At 36.6% G+C, this 10808-nt stretch overlaps 1 protein-coding gene across 1 annotated transcript; it reads left to right on the top strand.

Annotated features, from left to right (window-relative positions):
* The first annotated feature begins 380 nt into the window (after positions 1-380).
* Positions 381-8580, top strand: LOC141639383 (vacuolar-sorting receptor 3-like). The gene is made up of 12 exons (XM_074448525.1): positions 381-990; positions 2097-2789; positions 3106-3194; positions 3345-3414; positions 4304-4387; positions 4482-4558; positions 4652-4733; positions 5838-5920; positions 6092-6155; positions 6962-7090; positions 7178-7287; positions 8160-8580. The coding sequence occupies exons 1-12, from the start codon at positions 660-662 to the stop codon at positions 8256-8258; spliced, it is 1911 nt and encodes a 636-aa protein (XP_074304626.1). The 5' UTR covers positions 381-659; the 3' UTR covers positions 8259-8580.
* Positions 8581-10808: the final 2228 nt, after the last annotated feature.

The raw sequence follows: 10808 nt of genomic DNA, 5'->3' as shown, positions 1-10808 counted from the left end.
CAAAGCTAAAACTCTCTTCCATGCCGTGAACTTGCCGTTTAAGTTGATGCACTAAGGATAAATGTTAGAAAACCGTTTATAATAAAGTAACGGAATCGAGTAATTTGAGAATACATCAAAATTACTTCTACTATCCTACATACATCACAATATTGAGGTTCAAATATGAAACAGTTTGAAATACACCGGTTAACAGTTCACTTCTCATACAAAAATTTTATATCGGTTTACTTATCATCCCCAAAAGATAGGAGTAACAAAATGACTAATGAAAAAATTGCCATAAGCGATAAACAAAATCTATATTTTCACTTTTTTTGTATAAAAAAAAGTAAATAAAAACACCTAATTAAGTAATTATCCAGTTTTAAAAGTAGATTAATCACAAATTAAGTGTAGTAAGTTTCCAAGTCCAAGAAGTTTCCTGCAACAAGTAAAATAATCAATCCTAAATCTCCCATGGTCTCCTACTGTCCTCTGTTCTTCATCCATCTCTCTCATCCTCATCTCCATCAACTCAATTATTTATTCACCTCAAGATCTCCACCTTCATAATTAAATTAAAAAAATCCCTAAAATAATTTATAAAAATCCCTAAAAAATTTAATTCTAAACCCCCCAAAAATCATACTCTCTCTAACCCATCTTCACACTCAAAAATGTCTCCAAGGTGGTCAAATGAGAGAGAAAAAATCCCCAAATCAACACTAACATTATTAGGGTTTGTACTATTAGCTTGGGTTTGTTCAATTGAATCTAGGTTTGTAGTAGAAAAGAACAGTTTAAGATTAACATCCCCAGATAAAATTAAGGGTAATTATGATACTGCAATTGGTAATTTTGGTATACCTCAATATGGTGGTACTTTAGCTGGTACTGTTGTTTATCCTAAGGATAATAAAAAAGGGTGTAAAGAATTTTCAGATTTTGATATTTCTTTTAAGAAAAAACCTGGAGCTTTGCCTACTTTCGTCTTGCTTGATCGCGGAGGTTGAATTACTTTAATCCCTTTTTTTGTTAATTTTTTTGTTGCTGTTTTTGATTGATTTTGTAGTTTTTGATCGTGTTTTGGTGTGAAAGTTGTGTTCTTTTGATGTTTTGTAATTTAAGTTGATTATATGTAGCTTTGTTGGTTGATTGTGTATAGATGAATTTTGTTGAAGCGATTTCGGATTAATTATGGTAATGTTGTTATTTGTCTTAAATTAGTTAGATATGTTATTCATGCAGTTTCTGTTTGTAGTTTGTGATGGTATTTGTTGTGTGGATAAGGTTACTACTTACTAGCTTGTTGATTTTTGTATAGTGTACTTACTGGTGTTGGATTGCTGTATGAATGTCGCCGATGCGTAAGATTGTAGTTGTTTGAGCTGTTAAGCATGTAAGATCGGTAGATTGAAGTAAGTCAACTGGAGTTGACTAGATGTTTACTGATGATCTTTTGAGTTGAACATGGTCAATAATGTAGTTATATGCCTATATGAGCTGTTAATATCAGCGTGATTTCGTATTACTTCTATGATCAGTCTGGGTTGTTGAATAATCAAGTTGCGATTTTTTGTTTTCGTGTGTAAATTGTAGCTAGTCTGTTAGCACAAGTCAGTGGAATTAAGTTGACTGGGTTTTGTTGAACTCTTACTTAAGCTGAAGCTATTGTTTTTGCAGTTGAATAAGTCGAAGAGTATATATTTGTTTATAGTTCTCATTTTTCTGATGATTTGTGGAAAAGTGGTCCGGAACATATTGATATTCTTGATTCATTGATATGTTATTGCCTTTTAAACTAATGAATAGATTGCTTTGAGTAGTCAGTGAAGCTGCTGAAATCTGTTGTGCCTATTCCTACTTGGATTATTTGGTTTGATTAGATGTGAAGGTAGTAGCTAACTGGTGTTCTGCAGTAATTTTCCGTCATATAATAATGGAATATTTTTTTTTTTTATGAGCAACATGGTGCGAAAATGTGGTATTGGCTGTGGTAACGTCTGGGAACTTGCTCCTTTTCTGTGGCTGGTGTCCCTCTCTTTATTATGTTTTCCTTGGTTGATTTTAAATCATTATGCAGAGTATTAATTGATTTCTGTTGGTGTTCCCAGATTGTTTTTTTGCTTTGAAGGTGTGGAATGCCCAGCAAGCAGGTGCTGCTGCTGTCCTCGTTGCAGATGATGTCCAGGAAGCATTGATTACCATGGATACACCTGAAGAAGATAGTACTTCTGCTAAATACATCGAGAACATAACTATTCCCTCTGCCCTTATTGAAAAGAGTTTTGGGGAAACACTGAAAAAGTCAATTAACAATGGGGACATGGTCAATGTGAATCTCGATTGGAGAGAAGCTGTCCCACACCCTGATGATCGTGTAGAATATGAGCTATGGACAACTAGCAACGATGAATGTGGTGTGAAATGTGAAATGTTGATGGGATTTATGAAGGAATTTAAAGGTGCAGGTCAGATACTTGAGAAAGGAGGTTATACCCAATTCACACCTCATTATATTACATGGTACTGCCCTCAGGCATTCACAATAAGCAAGCAGTGCAAGTCCCAATGCATCAATCATGGAAGATACTGTGCTCCTGATCCCGAGCAAGATTTCAGCAAAGGTTATGAGGGTAAAGATGTGGTAGTTGAGAATTTGAGACAGCTTTGCGTTTATAAAGTAGCAAATGAGACAAATAAGCCCTGGGTTTGGTGGGATTACGTGACTGATTTTCAGATTAGATGTCCTATGAAGGAGAAGAAATACAATAAGGAGTGTGCTGAGGGAGTAATCAAGTCATTGGGTAAGCATTACTATCTCTATCGCAAATTTATTGTTGCCACTTGACTTTGGTGATCAGTTGATGTCAATTTTCATCATCAATATCTCCATATATGAGTACAAATTTAATGTAAATGTATCATGTGCAGATACATCTATACCATTAATATCACTTGTAAGATTTTGAAACTATAGTATATTGTGAATAATTACCAGTCGAAGTCGACATCATTTGGCTAAAGACTAATAACGACATTATTAATGGGAGGGGAGGAGGCCAGTGGCCTCTGTTAGGTAATTTTTGCATGAATGCTCAACTTAGACGCTCTTAACTGCAGGACTTGACATGAAGAAGATAGAGAAGTGCATGGGAGACCCAGACGCTGATGAAGACAATCCTGTCTTGAAGGAGGAGCAGGAGGCACAGGTAAGCAATAGGACATTTTTTTTTTTTTTTTTTTTTTTTTTTTTTTGTTAACTAGATTTTTTTTTTTTTTTTTTTTTTTTGCCGTACTTGTTTACAAAGTACAACATATCCATTAAATTAATACCACTTTTGGTTTGAAATTCTTTTTAGATTGGAAAAGGAACTAGGGGTGATGTAACCATACTGCCTACACTTGTGGTTAACAATCGTCAGTACCGAGGTATTTATTCGCAACATTTAAAGTTACATATTTAAATAAACGGAAAATTCACGTGGTACCCTCGAACTTTGTCATTTTATACGTGGTATCCAACTTTTTAAGTTTGTGCATATGATATCCTTGAGATTTGATTTTCAAGCACAACGTGCCTTTTTTATCGTTCTTAAAATTTTCAAATGAACATAAATCATAGACCAGAAATCGGAATTAATTTTTTTTCCAAATTGATTACCTTTTCGAGATCTATAAATTGATAAAATGAAAATGGTCATTTGGAAATTTAAGATTGAAAATATGGTTGATTTGAGATTTCATTAAAAATAAACCCTATAAAATGTCAGTCGACAATTTTTTTTTCTCAAATCGTAGATTATGACGAGATCATCATTTTAGGAAAAAAAAATGGCCTATTCTGAATTCCGGTGTAAGAGTTATGTGCAATTGAGGTTTTTTATAACGACAAAAAGGGTATGTTGTGCATGAAAATTAAACTTGGAGGGTATTATGTACACAAACTTAAAAAGTTGGGTACCACGTGCAAAATGACAAAGTTCAGGGTACCACGTGAATTTTCCGTTTTAAATAATGTTTTGTGTTTCCATATTGGACTTTGATGGAATAAAGCAAAATGGCTCATTAAACTTGCTGCATTTATTTTATTTGTGAACTAACAATCATTCAGTTTGATTCACTGTGCGTTTTTCACTATGGGTCACCGAAAACAACCTCTTCATTTCCCTAGTGCTACAGGGCGGGTAAGAGTGTGGGACTGTGTACATCTGACCCCTTCCCCTGCAATATGCGGAGCCTGTGAGGCATTGGGGTAATATGGTATTGTATTTTTAAAGAATGTTCTCTAGTGCTGACATGCTTGACATGATGTTCACAGGCAAGTTGGAGAAAGGAGCTGTACTGAAGGCCATCTGTTCTGGCTTTGAAGAAACCACTGAACCTGCTGTTTGCTTGACTGATGGTAAAGTTCTGAGATCATGATCCTAGGCGGCAATTTTTTTGATATAGTTAGTAGCTGTATGTTATTTATTGATACGCATCATGATTCATGACAGAAATTCAAACAAATGAGTGCTTGGATAACAATGGTGGTTGTTGGCAAGACAAGGCAGCAAATGTTACTGCATGCAAGGTACTGATAAGATATTTTTTTTTCTTTTTTTTTTCCGTCCCTTATTTCCCCAATGTCTTTGGTTTAATGGTTGAGTTTTTGTCTTTCTTCTAGGATACATTTCGTGGAAGAGTATGTGAATGCCCTCTAGCAAATGGCGTGCAGTTTCAAGGAGATGGCTACAGTTCATGCAAACGTAGGGCTTTTATTCCATTTTCTATACACTGCATATTTGTAGGCTCATGATGATAATTTATGTTTGCTTATACTTTATGGGTTTATATGTATGATTAGTTTCTGTCATTTTGCTTGGTATGTATCCGTTTTTATCGTAATTGGTCTCTATGTCCACTGCTATTATACTTACACTTATATGTATCATGTCATTCAAATAGATTGTATCAGGGGGGAAATGTGTCTGCTGCAGTGTCCATGTCATTGATTTCTTCCATGCCAAAACCACCCTGTTTTCGTCCATGAAAGAAAATGTTTAACTTCTTACCTAGTTAAAGCTTTCAATGCAATTAAACAAGATACAACAAAAAATACTATACTTAAATAGTCATGGGCTGGCCACCATAGTAAAAAGTTAAGCATCCATCATTCATTAAGGGGTTAAAAGTTTGTTTCGTACTGCAGTATTTTCGCAGTCTGGGGTTGTGGTGGTGTTATTTTCCTTGACTTTTTTCTCTTTCTTTTCCTTTTGTTTTTTTTTTTTGCTTCACTAGCCTTTACTAAACAAGATTCACTTTTCCTATGATACTTATTGAGATGCATAATGGGAAATGGATTGTGTTTTATAAATGATTACTAAGTAGTTAACTAATACGGAGTAACTCTTTTGCAAGCAACACTTGGTATCACATGCTGATGCTCATTAGATTGACTGACTTACAGTGCATATTCCTTCAGTAAAACATGGTAGCCGTGTCACAACAAAAGCGACCTGTTATACTTTTACTTCTCTTCACTTTTCTGTTTAATGCCTATATGATATATGTTGATTTTCTATTTTCTTAAGAACAAATATTTGAAATATTCTGGGTAGTTGGTGCTGAGCATGTTTATATGTATTATTGAAATTTATAGGCAAATGGTTCAATGGTTATGTGTAACCTGATTGTTCAGCAAAAACTACTCCCATCTTCCGCTTTTCTCCATAGGCACGGTTTCAGATGGCCGCGCTCTATATCAGTTTGGCATTTATTTGTCATTTTTTTATGCCAAGAATTTATCATGTGAAATAGATTTGCATAACATTTTTTAATTTCTATTAAGTTGACTATTTCAACTCTGTTAGCAAATGGACCTGGTAAATGCAAGATAAACCATGGAGGTTGCTGGCATGAAACTCGACTTGGGCAGACTTTTTCAGCTTGTGTTGTAAGTTTGCTTTTTTACTGGTGTAAAACGCAAGCAATAAAATGTTTTACTGAATTTATTTTTTTATTTTTTTATTTTTATTTTCTGAAAGAGCTAATATATCAGTTTGATTTCTTACTATACATTAGTGCTCAATCACTAAATTTGAATTTTATTCTCATATGTTGACAGGACCATGACGATGGATGCAAATGCCCTCCAGGGTTCAAGGGTGATGGTGTGAATAGTTGTGAAGGTACAGCTTCCCCTGTCTCTAGTCTCCAAATTTTAAGAAAGGGCGACAATACATTTAATTTTATTACTGTGCGAAAAGTCTTGCTGACTCTCATTGTAGATTCTTGTAGTTTGGATGAGTTGCTGATAGTGCATTACTGTCTGTAACTGGTGTTTTAGTAGCTGAAATTGATAAATTAGTTTGAGACATAAAAAAATAGTGGTACCACTTGTTAAAGTTGAGCAATGTTAGAGGCTAAAAGTTTTGTTCAACTGCATTTACACTTCCGTGCTTGAAAGTTAATAGGTTAATAAAACACAGAGGTCTTAGGCTACCTTATTACTCAGAAAATCATGAAGTCGGCTAAAGTACATCGTGTCCTGGGTGTTGTGTTCAACCTTGAACATTTTTCAATTTTTTTCAAATCGATGCTGAAGTTGGTAGGTTTCTCCTTTGACTTTCAGAATCTGCACTATTTTTTTTTTTTATTTATCTTACTTATACGATAGTTGCAACAATTTTGAGAAGATAATATGAGAGTAGTAAAAAAACCGACAAATTTTACATTTTAATATTGGGAGAGAGATTAATGGTTCAAGTTGACCGTCATTGTCAAAATGGGACAAATGTAAATGAGATGGAGGGAGGTAGTAAATTAACGTGTGTTGTCGGATCTGATGATTACGCAACAATAATTTCATCTATTCTGCTTGTTATTTTTTTATTTTTTTCCAATCAATTTACTGTATGGCAACGAATTTGGAGAACCAGGCAGCTGAATGCCTGAATGTGCTCTTTATATTGTACTTGCTTGTCTTGTTAATCAGATATTGATGAATGCAAAGAGAAGAAAGCTTGTCAGTGCTCTGAATGTAACTGTAAGAACACATGGGGTAGCTATGACTGCTCGTGTACAGGGAATCTCTTGTACATCAGAGACCATGATACATGCATAAGTGAGTTATTTAGCCTTAGTACTTGTCTGCTGTAATCGTTTATTTACTAATGCCACAAGTCCATAATCTGTCATCATTGTCCTGTAGGTAAAAACGGCTCTGAGTCAAAGTCAACCGGGACAGCTATATGGATTATTTTGTTAGCCTTGGCTATGTGTGCTGGTGGAGGATACCTTTTTTACAAACACAGAATCAGGGTATGTTTTGCTTAAATGTGTTTTTAATTGATCGTTTAAAGTTTCTTGCAAGGCATTATTATCTGACAGGAAGTTTCTTGTAATGTTTGACAGTAAGATGTTCTAAACCCGCATGTTATTTGCCCAAATACCCATGCAAATAACTTTTTAGTAACTACTTTTATGGGAGTATTTGAGTAAATAACATGCAGTTTTACATTATTACTCGGTACCTACAAATAGAATTCTGCGCCTGATTTATGCCTGCAATCTTTTTTCCGTTCTTCAAATCTAAAATCACGAGTGAGATTTGATGTATCTAGGCCGATTCATCAAATAAGGTGGATCGAACTGCAAAAACTGTGTTATAATCAAAGCCTTCATACTTCATAGTTAGAGAGCGTGGTTTTGGATAGATTTAAGGAGAGAAAGAGTGGTGGACAGGTGATTAAGTGAAAAGATACTCCGATACATGGGTTGGATTCTTTTGGGCTTAATTACACCCTTTATGTTAGTAGTATGAAGTATGAACCAGCACAACCATTTACATGAAGCTTAAAATGACGACCTGTGTGACTTTCCGTTAAGTATTTATTTATATGAACATAAACAAGCGTGGCTTGTTCACTAGTACTACAAAGTACGAAGTGAGCTAGATGTTTGTGTGCTCGAAGTCTTTGATTGACCAATAACTTTTGACCAAGTTTTGGGCGTACTTGTATAAGAAATGTCAAAATGTTGGTTCCCTTGGAGACGGTCTCATATTAATACAATGTGAGACGAACCCATTTCAACTCAAGCTGTCAGTCTCGTGATATGAGAATTAGTGCTTAGCGAATTATTCATACCTTGTATCTGAGTGTTTTTTTTTGTCTTCTAAACCCAATTTGCAGCAATACATGGATTCGGAGATCCGAGCTATCATGGCTCAGTACATGCCTTTGGATAGCCAGTCTGAAATTCCAAATCATGCCAACGATGAGCATGCATAAAAATGGCGCCTCAAGCTTCTTATTTCTCAAGGCATATCAGCTTCATTATTACCTTTACAATCCTATTGGTATGAGTGTACACTACCTCCCTGTAAATGGAGAATAAAGCTACCATAGGATTATTTTTCGCTCCGGAGATTTATTTGTATCTTAATGTTTGTAACATTGTCTTGTACTCGTGGTAGGGAGTTTAGAAGTGTATTAGGGGTAGATCACGAAAAGGATTACGGGTCTTTGTTTTAGATAGATTTTCTGTATTTCTTTGATACGTCTTCATATTGTTGTGTTGTTCATCTTTGAATAAAATGGATCTCAAAACGGAGCCAAAATTGCAGTAAGTCTTGTATGATTGTAAGCCAAGAATGAGAGTCTGCGTTGGGGCCAGTGGTGGAGCCAAGACTGAGAGATATTTGAGTATTACCGAGGCATGTAAATTCCACTGGTTGGGGCATGTAAATTCGGCCGAATAGATTACTAAATTTGCTAGTAAATGAAAGTATACAAATTAATTTTGTAAAGGAATGGCCTAATGAAATTGGCTATTGACAACTATCTCAATTCTCAATTCAAGAAAACAATTATATTCAACATGGAGTATTATTTTGGCTAATATTATATTTTATTATGATAATGTAGAGAGATATGACTATACGAGTATATAGGTTAATAGTTTTCGACTTACATTGTCCGTCATCATTATAATAATCAATTTCAAATAAGAAGCTTCGTAAGCGCCTTTGTTGAAAGACCAAGACTTGATCGATCAGGTTATCGCTCGAAAGTTCATCTCTCTTTGCGATGTACCTTTTGTAAGATCTTATGGTTTTTATCGCTTCCGAAAGTTCATCTTTTTTCTCTTTGCGATGTACCTTTCCACTAACCCATTTTGTAAGATCTTATGGTTTTTTGCTTACTTATAGCTTAACAGAGTAGTGTATATTATTTCTTTGTTTTGTTACGAGTTAGTGTCTTCATGCTTTCGCAATGCCGTGTTAATTGAGCTTGGTGGATCTTTTGGGGTTAGAAATTGTGAGCAAGTGTGTGTGACATGAAAGCGAAGGCGATTGAAGTTGGTGGATTTACGAGGCTAGAAAAGGTGAGCAAATGTGTGACATGAAAGTGAAAGGTGATTGAAGTTGTGGATTTCGGAGGCAAGAAAAGGTGAACAAATGTGTGTGACATGAAAGGTGATTGAAGTTGGTTGATTTCCGAGGCTAGAAAAGATGAACAAATGTGTGTGACATGAAACTTGAAAGGTAATTAAAGTTTGTGGATTCATAAAGTTAGAAATGGTGAATAAATGTGTGTTACATGAACGGTAGAACTAATTTTTACCTGGAAATAAACACTTCTCTCTCTAAGAAAATAACCTCCCCCTTCTCTCTAAACAAATCAAAACAATCCTAATTTTGATTGAGCCGCCGCCACACCCTTTAACACACTTCCTCTCCTGCTTCCCTTACCCTATCGCCGGAGATGGGTTCTCCCTTTAACCTATCTCCGGCGATTAGTCACGTCTCCACTGGGCTCCAATCATCTGTCGTCGGCTTTCTCTCCTCTTGTTGAAGTCTGTTTGTGGTTCCGTCTCGGTCGTCCGGTGGACTGGTTTGGTTTGGTGTCGGTGCTCTGAGGTCGTTCCGTTCCTCCGTTCTCCTGTCCTGTCATCGAAGAACTTGCTGGCCAATCAGGGTTGTTTCCCCCTCTCCCTCGCCCCTTTCCCCGATCTGGTATGTTCCCGTTTTGCTTAAGGGTTGTTGGTCTGGTCTTCGAGCTATGCTCTTTTTTGGTGTCCTTTTGTTTATAGTGGTGGATTTGGAACGTTTTCGGTGTTTCCCCTTCCCTCGCCCCTCTCCCCTCCGATCGTTCCCTTTCCTGTTTTGGCGTGTCGGGCTGGGTTGTTGTCTAGGTTGGCTTTTGTAGCATGTAGCCGATGGTACTGGGGGGTTCGTTGTGGAATTTGGAGTCTCAGTGTCTTTTTCGGGGTTGGTGGTTGTTGGGTCTGTTGTGACCTTCGTGGATGGCTTGTGGGGTCTGTTTCTTTTTTGGTACGAGTAAAGTCGTGGCGGCTGGGCCTTTTGTCTGTCTGTGGAGGCGTGTTTGGTAGGGTGGAGTCGGGTTCTTTGGTAGTGTCGTTGGTGGGTCGGTTGCGGTGGTTTCACCACTGATTAATGTGTATTTCCGTTTTTTCCGCTTTTTGTTAATTCATATAATAAGCTCGGGTGGATGGTTTGGGGTGTCCTGTCCCCTTATCCCCGGGGTAATTAGGATGAATGGTACTTTGCATCGGGTCAGTGTTGAGCCCAACTCACTGCGGTCTCCAGAGTTGGTTTTGGTTAGGGGGATGTTTAAATGATTCCCCCTTTGTTTTCTACCTTTTTACTCGCTTTTCTTGGCTACGAGGTTCTGGTCACGGGGTTGTGTCCTAAAGTGTAGGAGTTTGCTCTCCTTTGGAGACAAATTTTTGTGGTCTGTTTTCCGTCTTTTCTTTCTACGTCCTTGGGGCGTAAGTGCACTTTGTTCTCTCTCGTTGGGTTAAGGGGCTCGTTGGTT

The sequence above is a fragment of the Silene latifolia genome, unplaced genomic scaffold (assembly GCF_048544455.1).
Source record: "Silene latifolia isolate original U9 population unplaced genomic scaffold, ASM4854445v1 scaffold_362, whole genome shotgun sequence".
NCBI classification, from domain to species: domain Eukaryota; kingdom Viridiplantae; phylum Streptophyta; class Magnoliopsida; order Caryophyllales; family Caryophyllaceae; genus Silene; species Silene latifolia.
This window is presented reverse-complemented; position numbering and strand designations above follow the sequence as displayed.